The following is a 13668-nucleotide window of genomic DNA, read 5'->3' as shown; positions in this document are numbered from 1 at the left end:
GGCAGCCGTTCGACGTGGGCCCGCGCTACACGGAGCTGCATTAAATCGGAGGGCGCGTACGGCATGGTCAGGTGAGGGGGCGTTCCGGGAGGAGGGGGCTCAGGAGGTGGGGGGCCGGGAGGGATGATGAGGCCTTCTGGGCCGGGGAGACTCCCAGTGTCCTGAGGAGGCGGGGGCTTCTCCAGGCAGGGGGGCGTCCCACGTAGGGGGCCTTGGGGTGCTTTCTGGGGGAGCGGCGCCGCGTACATTCTAAGGGGAGGGGGCTTGGAGGCCCCAGAAGCGACCATTCTGTAATGAGGGGAGGGACGTCTGAGTGTACGCGGGGCAGCTGTGGGGACTTTGGGGACCCTAGGGACACGGGTTGAGGCGGAGACACTAAGTATTCTTAGGGAGGTGGTAGCTTTAGTGAGGACCGAGTGAAGGACCCTGCTCTGGGGAGAGGATGCCTTGGATTCTCCCAGTGAGGCCTGCCAAGGAGTTCGGGAGAGAAGAGCAGAGCTCAGGGCTGGGCAGGGTGGGGCAGGGCTTTGGGCCTGGAGCCAGGGGCCCAGTGAGCCATGAGGGGTCCAGGAATGTGTCCTTGCAACTTTTAGGGGGGTCCGTGAGCGCTGTCCTCCCCAGTGTGTGCTCAGGGCCTTTGTTCATCTGGGAACAGCTCTCCTGCCCAGGCGCCTCGCCCTAACACCAGTGCCCTCCTCATCCCTTCTTTCCCTGTCCCTCGATGTATCTGCCTCACTGGACATCCTCCACTCACCTCCCACTCCCTGGACCTGTCTTGGGTTGAGGGAGCCCATCCTGGAGAGGGGAGGATGAGAGGTCAGGGCAACTAGAATGGACAGGGTTGAGGAGAGGGGAAGTCAGTGAGCGGTCAGTCTCTTCCTCTGTTTGTGAAGTCACTGAAGGGCTGCCTGGCCGGGCCCCAGCTTTCTCCCTGGAGATCCCAGGCCTTCACAGCAGGAAGGAACCAGCATTGTTTATGACTTGGCCAGAGTCCTCTCATGCTCCCTCCCCTCCCTGCTCAGGCCTGGGTGGGGCCACCAGGCCTGGACTCCCCCTATGTCAGGCCACACCAACATCTCTCTGGCCCTCTCAGCTCAGCTTACGACCACGTGCGCAAGATTCGCGTGGCCATCAAGAAAATCAGCCCCTTCGAGCATCAGACCTACTGCCAGCGCACACTGCGGGAGATCCAGATCTTGCTGCGCTTCCGCCACGAGAACGTCATTGGCATTCGGGACATTCTGCGGGCGCCCACCCTGGAAGCCATGAGAGATGTGTATCCTTCACCTTGGCCAGATGGCTGGCCAGGCACGGCCTCAGAGCTGGGCTGGGAGAATGTTGGCTTTCTTTCTGTTTCCTTCTTCCCTGCCACACGCCAAAACAAACCCAGTAAATGAAACTTTCCAGCAGAAAAGAGACCACAGGGTGTAAGAGGGCTGGGAGGCCCGAGGTGAATCCTAGCCTGCAGCAGCCAGGCTGTGTGGCCTTGGGCAAGTCTGTTCTCGGAGCCCGGCCTCATTTGGGGGGAGGGTGGGGAGGGTTGGGCTCTATGGGAGCTTTGTCTTTTGACATCTGCAGTTCTGTGACGTGACCCAGCCTCTGCCCACAGTCAGTTCTTGTTTAACAGATGATGATTCTTTCCTCTCTGGGTCCCCAGACTTGAAGGAAAGCAGAGAGGAAGAAAACTGCCCATTTCCGAGGGCCTACTATGAGTGAGGTGCCGTGCATGCCAAGTGCTTTGGCATTTCTGATTCTCCCTCCCAGCTGCTGTAGGAGATGGGTCTCACCAGCCCCATTTCAAAGATGAGGAAACTGAGGCTCAGAAAGCCTAAAATCAGGTGCTGCTGTTGCTGCCTCCTCCAACCCTCCCCCGGATGAGAACTGTCCTTTGTCTGGCACTTCCTGCTCAGAGCCTCACCCCAGTCACCTGTGGACTTGCACTTTGCCCAGGGAGGGACAGCCTTGCCTTTGTTGCCCTCCCCCCACCACCCCACATTGCTTCCCCGAGCTTGTCGTCCACTTCCTGCCAGGCCCTATCGTTAGTGGCTTGTAGCACCCATCACCTCTCCCCACCCCATCCACCCCCAGCCAGTCCCAGTTCTCCACCCAAATGTGGGGATCGGTGCTGCACTGTCTGCAGCCCCCACCACAAGCTGTGGGCAGGAAATCTCCACACTCGCCCCAGCTTGCCGTGTGACCTTAAGCAAGTCACTGCATCGTGCTGGGCCTCCTCACCTCTAAAACAGCGGCCCAGAGGTCTCCAGAAGGCTCTTTCGTGGCTGATTCTAAAAGGCAGTCCTGACTTACTCTTTCAGAGACCAACCAAATGGCATTTATTTATTTACTTATTTACCTAACGTATGTTTAATCTTTGTTTTCTCTTAAAATACAAAAGGACATTTACTCCTCTGTCTTCTGATGTATGGCCAAGCACGCTTTGAGGAGGAGTGTGCTGTTGGGAGTTTCTCCTCATTCGTCTTGCCCAAACCATTCCCATAAGGCAGGCATTTATTTTTAAGCAAACATTTATTGCACGCCAGATGGTGTTCGCACTATCTCATTTAACCCTCTCAACAGCCATGTGGCATTTATAATGGCAACACTAGTTCGTGTTTGCTGAGCGCTGACAACGTGCCAAGCTCTGGGCTGGGCTGGCTCGTGTACACGGGTCATGTCACGGAATCTTCGTAGTTACCCTCTCAAGAACCATTCTTTCCCCTACTTCCCACATGAGGAAATGGAGGTGCAGGCGGGTTGAGGTCCTAAGGCCAGTGAGCAGTGGAGTGGGGGGTTTCAGGCACCAGCAGAGTGACTCCAGAGCTGTCACTCCTAACTGTGTAGCTCTCTTGCCGCCTGCAAGCTTATGACCCCTGTTTTCCCAAGAGGGAAACTGAGGCCACAGAATGGAAGTCCTTTTGTTCAGGGCCGCCCGCGGAGCTGCTGCCGTGAATCGGAGCCTTGTGCAGCTCATGCGATGGGCTGGCAGATCTTCTGAGTCTGAGGGGCACTAGCTGGAAGGGGAGGTGAAGCCTAGCCACCAGAGCCTGTTCTTCTTAACCCAGCGCCTCCCGCTGCCCCCACCTGGGGGGTCTCCGGTGCCAACCTCAGCTACATTGTGCAGGACCTGATGGAGACAGACCTGTACAAGTTGCTCAAAAGCCAGCAGCTGAGCAACGACCATGTTTGCTACTTCCTCTACCAGATCCTGCGGGGCCTCAAGTATATCCACTCAGCCAACGTGCTCCACCGGGATCTAAAGCCCTCCAACCTGCTTATCAACACCACCTGCGACCTTAAGGTCAGAGGATTGGGTGCCTGTCCCCTCCTCCCATGGGTCTGGGGCTTCCAGGTGACCAGTAGCCCCCTCGAGTAGAACATCACAAGCAAAGGGAACAGCGTGGGCTGAGGTGTGGCACTAGGAGTGCCTGGTCCTTGGGCCTTGAGCGCCGAGCTTAGCAGCCTGGGTTGGCTTCCAGATCTGCGATTTTGGCCTGGCCCGGATTGCGGACCCTGAGCATGACCACACCGGCTTCCTGACAGAATATGTGGCCACACGCTGGTACCGGGCTCCAGAAATCATGCTTAACTCTAAGGTAGGGGGGCCACCCACCCCTGAAGGGAAGGGGCCAGGTCCCAGAAAGTGCTGGAGACACCTCTGAGCCAGGCATGACTCCCATGATGCAGGATGTCTGCCTCCAGGCCTTGTCACATGATGCCAGTTCTTAGGCTCTGGAAGGAGGCTGAGCATTAGGTCCTCCAGGCCTCTGCCCTCTTCCTTCCTGGCTGGTATTGAGTCTAGATTGGAGTAGTGGCTTAGCCCAGACAGCAGGGCCCTGTTGAGGCTGGCCCAGGAGCCCACTGCTTTCTCCTCCTCCCTAGGGCTACACCAAGTCCATCGACATCTGGTCTGTGGGCTGCATTCTGGCTGAGATGCTCTCCAACCGGCCCATCTTCCCTGGCAAGCACTACCTGGACCAGCTCAACCACATTCTGGGTGAGGGGGGCCTGGCCAGCTAAGTGGGAGGGAGATGAGTGGGAGGTGAGGTTTCTTTATAGCCAGGGTCCCACCACGTGTGGAGCCCCTACGGCCTCTCACAGTATTTCAATGAGATATAGACACGATCCCCATTCGATAGATGGGAGGAGCCCACTAAGCCCCACACTTAGTGCTCCCATCAGGATTTGAACCTGTGGTTGCCCCCATCCAGACCCCTTGCCCTTCATCACCATAGTATTGGCTGGGAGATGACTGTCAGGGCTTGGAGCTCATTGGTGGGGGCTCCTGTTTTGGGTGCCTTCTGTTCCAAGAAGGGAGAGGAGAACTCTCACCAAGGCACCTGCCTTACCCACAGGTATCCTCGGCTCCCCATCCCAGGAGGACTTGAATTGTATCATCAATATGAAGGCCCGAAACTACCTGCAGTCTCTGCCCTCCAAGACCAAGGTGGCCTGGGCCAAGCTTTTTCCCAAGTCGGACTCAAAAGGTGAGAGAGACTTGGGGGCTGGTACTGGATAGAGACTTGGTGCCGAGGAGGGTACATGAGCCAAGCAGCTACCTGAGTAGACAGGACCCTGGGCACGAGAAGCAAAGCGATGATTCTGGGAGCTCCTCCAGCCTTCTCTTTGACCCCTGACTCCTGCCCTTACCTAGCCCTTGACCTGCTAGACCGGATGTTGACCTTTAACCCCAACAAACGGATCACAGTGGAAGAAGCACTGGCTCACCCCTACTTGGAGCAGTACTACGACCCAACAGATGAGGTGGGTCAGCCACCAGCAGCAGGGCTGCTGGGTTGGTGACGGGTAGGCATCCCTCAGCGCCCGGCCTGAGCCTGACTTCTTTGCCACCGCAGCCAGTGGCCGAGGAGCCTTTCACCTTTGACATGGAGCTGGATGATCTACCCAAGGAGCGGCTGAAGGAGCTCATCTTCCAGGAGACAGCCCGCTTCCAGCCTGGGGCGCTGGAGGCCCCCTAATCTGGACAGACAGCTCTGTTCCTTGGGGCCTGGTGAGTGCTTCCTACTGCCCACGCACAGATTCACCCAATACCGGTGTGCCCAGCACACCTCCGTCCAATCACAGGCTTGTTCATGCCCATGAGGCAGGTGCATGGTGGCAACAGAAAGGCTAGAGCCTGCCCAGGCCACAGACCGCAGCCCTGAAGGTCTCCCACCTGGCAATACCCTGCACACCGGCACCCTCCAGCCTCCATGGCCAGAGGTCCCCGAGTGCCCCTCTCCCTGATCTGAGGACAGGGAGCCAGGTTTTGGCTCCCCGGTGTGGGCAGAGAGGCAGGTGGGGCAGTAATTGCTTTGGGAGGAGCCGGCAGTACCCAGCCTGACCCAGATGCCAAGTTCCCTCACACCTGATGCCCGGGTCAGTGGTTCGCACAGCTGCCCACACAGCTCTCCTTCCTCGAGTCTCTTTCCGTCCTCCCGCCCAGCAGCAGCCCAATGGAAGGAAGGCAGACACCCCTACACTCCAACTCCAGCCCTGACACTTAGTAAGAGCCGTGCAACATTGTGCAAGACCCCTCAGCTCTCTGTGCCTCAGTTTCCTGGGGAGAGCTCTGAGGACAACAGCAGGCACAGAGCCCTAAGCACTGTTCTCGGGTGTTTATATGCATTAGCTAGTTCCGCCCTCCAGCTGTGCCCTGAGCTAGGCACTGAGGCCCACCCACATACAGTTAAGGACAACCAGGCCCATCCCGGGGCAGGGCAGCCGTGAGATGAGATATGAGGGAGGTGGAGGTCAGGGCTCTGGCACGTCCTCTGGTGGGTTCTGACGGGTTCTGACGGTTCCTTTCCCACCTCTTTTTTTTTTGTTTAGGCCCTGCCTCCTGCCTGCCCCTCCCCTGCCGGACTGTTAGGAAATGGACACTGTGCCCCGCCCAGACCCCCGGCGGGGGGGCCCCACCCCGCCCCGCCCCGGGCAGGGCAGAGGGCAAGCCTGGCCACCTTCCCCGGCTTCGCTCTGGTCTCCTGCTTCAGGCAGGCCAAGGCTCCCTCTGCCCCGCCTCGCCTCCCAGGACCTGAGGGGCTCGGGTAGCCCCAAAGCAAATTGCCCTCTGCTGCTTGCGTTCGTCTACCCCAGCTATCCCAGTCTCTGGTAGTTCTGGAATGGAAGGGCTCTGGCTGCCCCGGGAACTACTGAAGGGCAGTGGGGGGATGGGGGTTACTGAGTAGGGACTCGGGGCAAGCCCTGACCCATTAAAACCCCACCCTATGTTCCCTGAAGGAATATTCCTAAGGCTCAAGGGCTAGTACCCCTGAGGAGCAGGGCTCAGGCCTACACCCCCTCCCCCAAAGCGGCCACGTCTAACACCCCTGCTGCCTCCGTGTGTGGGTGAACAGAAGTGGAGCGGGGGGCCCGAGGAGAGCCTGGCGCCCCCGCCCACCCCTGCGCCTCTATCTAATATATAAATATAGAGATGTGTATATGATGGCCCTGGCTCTGTCTGTATCCGCCGACACCCCCACCCTGACCCTTGCTTTGAGGACCGATGCCCCTGCCCAGCCACTTCCCAGCAGTGCGCCTTTACACAGTCCTGGTGATCTCTGTCTCCCCAGCTGGCCAGGGCTGAAGATGGGATTGTGAGGAGCGCCAGACTCCTGGACAGAGTGGGGTCAATTTTCCCCTTAGTCACTGTCCTCTCCCATCCCTAATGGCTTCCCGTCGAACTGGCTGGGGGTGATTCGGGGGTGACTCAGGGGCATTCTCCACACCCCCGGATGCTCTGGAAATGGCTCTGTGTGGCGTGTTGTATACCCTGGCCAGAAGCACCCATGGGAGGGGGGAAGGTTGTAGCAGACCCAGGGGTGGTGGGGGGTTTGTTTCCCACAGTGTGGCCAAGGGGAGCCTGGGTCCTGGGGTCTGTGAAGGGTCTAGAGGTGGGAGAGCCATGGCTGCCGGAAGCCTCTCCTCCCACCTCTCCCCCATCCCCAGCTGAGCCCTGCAGCCTGGCCCCAGGCCAGGAGCAGGCTCAGCAGGTCCCAGGGGTGTGGCAGCGACCAGCTGCGGAGCCAGACTACACCGGGCCGGCTGTCAGCGGAGGCAGCACAGTCCATCAGGAACATCAGAGTGCATACAGCAGGAGCCCCGAGAGGCAGCGTGGCCATGAGCCCGGTGCTGTACTATGCCCTGCCTGCCCTGGGAAGCTATGTCATGCTCTCCGTCTTCTTCCTGCGCCGGCCTCGCCTGCTGCACACGCCCTGGGCGCCGGCCTTCCTGCCGCGCCTGGGGGCCCACCGAGCAGGTGAGCTGGGTGCGGGTAGAAAGGGAGGATGGTGATGGCGGCTAGGGAGGGTGGAGTCGGGAAGCAGGGAAGCAAGGTGCCGGGGTGGACAGCAGCGGGGGAGGGCCGGCTGGCTGATGGAAAGAGGCAGAGCCTGAGAGAGGAGAGCAGGGTGGCAGAGCTGGATGGGGAAGGTGGAAGAAGAGGCCGGGGGTGAGGGGAGAGGAGGGAGGCCAGGCCCCTGGGACCCACCCAGCTGCCCTGCATAGGATCCGGAGAGCGACTGGAGCACACCATGGAGGCCATGGAGAAGTGAGTGCATGCACCTGCCACCCAGGCTGCCGGCTGCGGTCACGCCAGTCATGCACCGCGTGACGCCAGGGGGCGCCACTCCCTAGTTCAAGGGACCGGCCCCCCTGGAGGTGTGCAGCGCAGAGCCTGCGCATCCTGCCATGAATTCTGCCCCACGCTCCCCTCCGCCCTGGACCCCCCGCACTGACCTTCGCTCCCATAGCTCCATGGCACAGCGATCCGACTTCCTGGAGCTCGACTGCCAGCTGACCCGGGATGGCGTGGTGGTGGTGTCCCATGACGAGAACCTGTCTCGCCAGTCAGGCGTGAATAGGGACGTGAGCAGCCTGGACTTTGAGGTGGGCCTCGCCCTGGCCCCCCACCATACCCAGAGAGCCACCATGCCTCCACATGGGCCTTCTGGTGACTTGTCCCCTGTTCTCCCCAGGAGCTGCCCCTCTACAAGGAGGAGCTGGAGGTTTACTTCTCACCAGGTAAGAGCGTGACCTCACCGAGTGGGGGCATAGCGTCAATCTCCTGCCCTCTCTTCTCCTCTGGGACTCTGTCCCTCCTGCTGGGTTCCCACTCCATCCCACCCATCGTGGTCTGAGCCCTCTTGCACAACCCACCCAGGCCACTTTGCACACGGGACAGACCGGCGCATGGTGAGTCTGGAGGACATGTTCCGGAGGTTCCCTCGGATGCCCATGAGTGTGGAGGTCAAAGCAGTAAACGAAGAGCTCATTAACAAGGTGGGACGACGGGCAGGGGTGGCCGGGGCCCCGGGGCTGGAGAGAGGCCTGACTCCCCTTCATCCCCTTCTCCTCCTCCTCCTTGCAGGTAGCAGGCCTGGTGAGGCACTTTGACCGCAGTGAAATCACCATCTGGGCCTCGGAGAAGAGCTCAGTCATGAGGAAGTGCCGGGCTGCCGTGAGTCCCTGTGCCTTCCCTACTCCAGCGGCCCCTCCTCCCAGGAGCTGGAGGCTCCAGGAGCCTAGGCTGGACAGGTCTGGGGGGTTGTGGAGGAACTGGCCCCAAGCAGGATCTCAAAGGGGAGGATTTGGAGAGAAGAGGCGCTGGGGGAAGCATGAGCAAAGGCATGCTGGCGGGAACTGGGGGGTGCAGTTAGGTCTGAACACTGGGCCAAGATCACAGCTTTGATCCTGCAGGTGGTAGAGCTTCCTGAATGTCCAGCACTGTTCCCCGGGCAGCCTGAGGCTCCTCTCTGCTTTCCCAGAAGCAGACCTACAGCCTTCTCACTTCCCCTTGCCTCCCAGAACCCCGAGATGCCGTTTGCCTTCACGATAGGCCGAGGACTGTGGTTGGTGCTGCTCTATTACCTGGGGTTGCTGCCCTTCGTCCACATCCCGGAAAGGTTTTTCATCTGTTTCCTGCCCACCATCATCAATAGGTACCCACAGGGTCCCTGTTTCCCTTCTGCATCCTCCCCCAGGCCCCCAGATGCTTCTGTCCTCAGATAAATACCCCCCCACACTTCAAGCCCCATGACGCAGGGTCCTCAGCTCCCTGACCATCCTCGAGGATAACCCCCAAGGTCCTCTGAAGACAGTGGTTCTCAGCGAGCATTCGTGAATACTAAGGGGGGGGGGCGCCTCAAACCCCTTGACAATCTGTGCAGATGTATGTTGATGTGGTTGGAGTTTTTAGACAAAGTATTCATTTATTCATCCCTTTATCCAACAAATATTTATTGAATGTCTACTCTGTTCCAGGTGCAGTTACACTAGTAAATAAGATGGGGGGGGGATAAGGCCCCCTTGAGCTTACAGTCTGGCTGGGAAACAAATACTTATCAATTATAGTATCATTCTCTGATTCTCAAAAGGAAAAGCAAGCTTTCTCCTGCTGGGGGACCAGGATTAACAAAGTAGCAGCTGGGTAAAGTATCAGGAATTTGGATACTTCGCCAGCTCTTAAGCCTGGCCCCTTTCTGAGAACTCTGGCAGCTCTAGTGTTCTCTTCTCCCCTCTGTTGTCCTGAGGGAGGCTCCCAGCCAGCCCCCACAATCCCTTGCCACAAAGACATCACTAGGCTACAGAACTTCGTGTACATAACTTTTTATACAGGGTTTGCAAAGTGTCTTCACATCCTTTAGTTGATGAGAGCTTTACCTTGCAGCAACCCAGAAGTTACAGGACTCGTGACCCCCACAGTCCCCTTGGAGAATCTGAGGCTCAGAGAGGTTCTGTAATTTGCTCAAGGCCACACAGCTGGAAGTGCAGGGCCCGCGTTTGCCTGGGCCTGACTCCAGAGCCTGCGCTGGGACATTATAAAGGGCCTCCAGTGTCATCCCCGAAGTGGGCCAATCAGGGCAAGTAGCAGACCCGCCGAGCATTGTCTGGCCACAGGAAGCCGGTCAGGCCCAACCAGGGGACCTACAGGTTGTGCATCCAGCTTGGGAATCAAGTGGGGTTCTGGTCTCGGCCCTGGCCCCAGCACAGATGTGCTGTGACACCTTGGGCAGGTCACTCTGGCTCTCCAAAACTGAGTTTCCTCTTGTGTAAAACGGCGAGGCGGAGGGCACACTCTCAGAGTACGGAGGCACTGATGTGGGAGTAGACTGTCACGGAGCGACAGGGGACTTGTTCATCTGGGCAACTGCAGAGGTTCTAGAGGAGCCAGGGTGACACTGGTCAGGGGTCACTATCACCCCAGCCCCATGATAGAGTGAGATGCAGGGGACTGACCGTGACACAACCTCCTTGCAGGACCTACTTCCCGTTTTCCTCCCCTGGGCTGAACAAGCTGGCGGCTGTGGTTTCCAAATGGTGAGGGGGCAAGAATGCTGGGTGGCGGGTCCCCATGGAGACCTCCCGCTGCCCTGTTTAGCCCCCTCTCATTGTGGCCTCTGGCACCCCCTCCCCACCAGGCTAATCATGAGGAAGAGTCTCATCCATCACCTGGAACAGCGAGGAGTGCGGGTGAGCCTGGACCGCCACCCCTCAGCAAGGGGGGGTTCGCAGTGTGGGCCTAGCAAAGCATCCCGGTCACAGCTCTGCCACCCACTAACCGGATCACCTGGCAGGTCACCTCTGGAGTCTCAGTCTCTTGATCTGTAAAGTGGGGGTAATGGTGTATTCAACTGGTACTTCTTAATGGCTTGAGAAGTGCTGGCCATTATGACGATGTGGATGATGATGATGTATTGAATTGATGTCCCGATTCCTGAGGAGAGGGGGAGTGGGGCTGGGGAAAGGCCAGAGAAGGGAAAAAGCAGCCCAGCCTACTCCCCGGCCCTCCCCTGGGCATCCACTTTGACCAGGTCATTTAATTAGCAGACCTTTGTTGAGAAGGCTACGCTACGTCGCAGGCACTGCAGTGGCAGGGAGCTGACCATCGAATCAGGGGCAGAGGAAGGAAGTGAGGCAGACAATCACAGGGCACCAAGGGGACTGAAGGGAAGCAGCGCTGTGGTCTGTAGGGTCCAAGGAGGCCTTCCGGAAGAAGTGAGGATCTGGCTCGCAGGGAGGGGAAAGGTACAGCATCTCAGGCAGGAGGCTCAGGATGCGGGCCAGGCGGAGCCGGAGGCCAGGCCGGTGGGAGGCACTGACGGGGTTCCAGCAGGCTGCAGTGTGGAGGAAGTGGCGCGGGGGGAGCTGCGGCAGGCAGCAGAGGCTGAAGCAGGCAGCCTGTGAGTGGCAGGAAGGAGCCGGGACATCAGCCTGGAGGAAGGGAAGCTTTCGAGGGCCGGAAGCAGGGGAGAGGCCTAATCCAGTTGGGTTGACCCCACTAAGGGTCACTCTGGCCACCATGTGGCGAAGCAGAGTCTCGGGAGGCAGGTGCTGTCACTGCCAGGTGTCGGGCGTCGGTGGCGGAGTTCGCGGACAGGCCAGGACTCCGCTGCCCAGCCGTGGGGGTGACTGAGGCACGGGGATGACATACCTCCTTCAGATTAGCACCCCCCCCCCCCCGACTCCGAGGGTCTTCACCGCAACTCTGGAGGTTGGACCATCATTCCCTTTTGTCACGGTGACTTGCCCAGGGCACGATACCATCTCTCCCCACCTCCATGACCACAAGAGAGGACGCGGGCCACTGGCCTGCTCGCAGACGTGAGGCAGCAGCTCTGCGGGGGAGGAAAATGGGCTCCGGTGTGCGCATTTGCCTGGTGTGCGTACTCTCACCCCGTCCGGTTTCCGGCAGCCAACAACGACAGGGAGTCGCTGAGCACAGAGTCTGGGTGGTATCTCCACCTGACACATTCAACAGACGTGACTGACCTCCAGAGCGGAGGTAATAGTCACGTGTAGTAAAATCATTAGGAAGGGAAGAGTTTTGAGTGTTTATTACCTTCATTTTTAAGATCATTTATGGAATTCCAAGTTTATATAATTGAATATTTCCTAATGGCTCTGTTTAATAAGCGGCTTGCACAATTCCTGACGATCGAAAAATCCGCCCCGGCATCCCACCTCTGGGAGGTCTCCACGGAGGAGGAGAGCTCCCAGCATCTAGATGCGAGGGCAAGTTCCAGGGAAACCGTGTGAAACTATGAGCCCCTCCATCCCCACTCAGGTGATCTTCTGGTGCCTTAACGAAGAGTCGGATTTTGAAGCAGCCTATGGCCTGGGGGCCACCGGCGTCATAACCGATTACCCCACAGCCCTGAGGCGCTACCTGGACAACCACGGAAGAGCTGCCCAGGCCTCCTAGAAAGCCTGGAGTCTCTCACCCTCTCCTCTATGTCTCTTCCCCAATAAATATCTTCTTTCAAGTCACGTCTTGGTGTTTAGGGGGCACGGATGGGAGGAGATCCTAGCCCACTGCAAAGATGGCAACTGAGGGCAGAAGAGGCCAGCCTAGGGCCAGAGTTTGGGGCCCTAACCAGCCTGACCCACTGGTTCCACGACATTCCAGACCACACCCTGTGCCAGCCTGGCCTCCACTCTCCTCAGGAATGTCCCTTGCAGGAAGGAGCAAGGCCTCCTGCCCCTTCAGAGCCTCGGGTTCCATTCTCCTGAGGCCGTGAAAAGCCCTAGACACACAGCAAGGGACATCATCTGGCCCTGTGGGCCTCCTCCCCAGGCTGCAGAAGGCAGACATGGCCTTAGGCTGAGTCCTCGGTGCCCATCTGCTGCCTCAGCCGTTCCAACCTTCCACTCCCAGAGCTGAGCCAGAAGCTCCCCCAAACTCCTCAGCACTTTCCAGCCCTAGTACCTTATTCACTGACCAAGTGGCATTTCACCAACATTTGTTGACTACTCTAGGCCAGTCTGCATCCTGGGGCCACTGCAGGGAATAAGAAAAGTCTAGTAGGGTAGAAGCATCTGGTAGGTAGAAGCATCTGTAAACTAACGCGGCCTGCAGAGGCAAGGGCATCAAAGGAGGCTGCCTGGAAGAGGTGATACTCAACACTAGGAGCTGGCATGTTCCGAGGCTCCAGGCTCCGGCTCCCAGAGGTCTAACGCGAATGGGCCCGGTTAGCTCTTCTGTTCCAAGAGCCTTCCCCTGGTGCCTACCAAACAGAATCCGACCGAAGTGAAGCCCAGCTTTGCCTCTTCCCAGCCGGATAACCTCGGCTCCCGCGTAAAATGGGAACAATAGCAAAAGCTGCCTCATAGGATTGCTGCGGGGATTAAGAGACTGGGGCACGGGCGGTGGTTAAACGCAGATAATTATGGCTATTATTTCCCCGGGGGAGTGCGTCCAGACACCATCCCCCTCCTAACCCCGCGCCAGGACTGGCACCGCAGAGCCGGCCCCTTCGAGCACCGCGGGAGGCCAGACGCGCCACCGGACCCGGGTGGCGGGGCCGGCGGGCTAGGTTGCGGGCCGCAGCCGCATTTCCGGGCCGGCCGGAGCTGGGAGCAGGGGGAAGGGCAGCCCGGGCCTGCGCTGGCCGCTGTGTGACGCGCCCCCTCATTTGCATGCGGCGCGCCGATTGGCCACGGCGACCGCCGGGACCAGAGGCCGGCCCCCTCCCCCTCCCGCCGCAGCGGCGGCAGCAGCTGGTCTCGGTGTAAACAAGTCGCGGCGGCTGCGAACCCGCGCCGGGGGGGACGGCGCCCACCAGGAGCGCCCCCCACTCCCAGGCCAGGCCACCCCGGCGGACCGGGCCCCCACGCGCCCAGGCGAGGTGAGGCCCGCATCGTCCCGGCTGCGCGGAGCCCCGCGCCCCCGGC

The 13668-nt window shown here is 59.3% G+C and overlaps 2 protein-coding genes across 5 annotated transcripts; both read left to right on the top strand.

Annotated features, from left to right (window-relative positions):
- The first annotated feature begins 6 nt into the window (after positions 1-6).
- MAPK3 (mitogen-activated protein kinase 3) lies at positions 7-6444 on the top strand. The gene is made up of 9 exons (XM_034670158.1): positions 7-71; positions 1094-1276; positions 3109-3298; positions 3477-3593; positions 3880-3994; positions 4353-4484; positions 4652-4761; positions 4854-5008; positions 5830-6444. Exons 1-8 carry the CDS (start codon positions 64-66, stop codon positions 4974-4976), a joined length of 978 nt encoding a protein of 325 aa, XP_034526049.1. The 5' UTR covers positions 7-63; the 3' UTR covers positions 4977-5008; positions 5830-6444.
- Positions 6445-6600: 156 nt separating this feature from the next.
- Positions 6601-13212, top strand: GDPD3 (glycerophosphodiester phosphodiesterase domain containing 3). 4 transcript variants are annotated; one of them, XM_019808044.2, is made up of 11 exons: positions 6601-7255; positions 7504-7546; positions 7749-7884; positions 7974-8019; positions 8159-8277; positions 8366-8455; positions 8803-8936; positions 10255-10314; positions 10416-10467; positions 11529-11779; positions 12062-12200. In XM_019808044.2, exons 1-10 carry the CDS (start codon positions 7117-7119, stop codon positions 11763-11765), a joined length of 1056 nt encoding a protein of 351 aa, XP_019663603.1. In that variant the 5' UTR covers positions 6601-7116; the 3' UTR covers positions 11766-11779; positions 12062-12200. The 4 variants fall into 4 exon arrangements, 2 of the variants coding, with proteins under 2 accessions (XP_019663603.1, XP_002927380.1); XR_860205.3 differs by lacking the exon at positions 11529-11779 and having other exon boundaries at positions 9665-10314; positions 12062-12098; XM_002927334.4 differs by lacking the exon at positions 11529-11779 and having other exon boundaries at positions 12062-13212.
- The last annotated feature ends 456 nt before the right edge of the window (positions 13213-13668 follow it).

Source organism: Ailuropoda melanoleuca, chromosome 10 (genome assembly GCF_002007445.2).
Source record: "Ailuropoda melanoleuca isolate Jingjing chromosome 10, ASM200744v2, whole genome shotgun sequence".
In the NCBI taxonomy this organism is placed as follows: domain Eukaryota; kingdom Metazoa; phylum Chordata; class Mammalia; order Carnivora; family Ursidae; genus Ailuropoda; species Ailuropoda melanoleuca.
The sequence above is the reverse complement of the archived record's forward strand: the minus strand, read 5'-3'. Positions and strand labels throughout refer to the sequence as shown.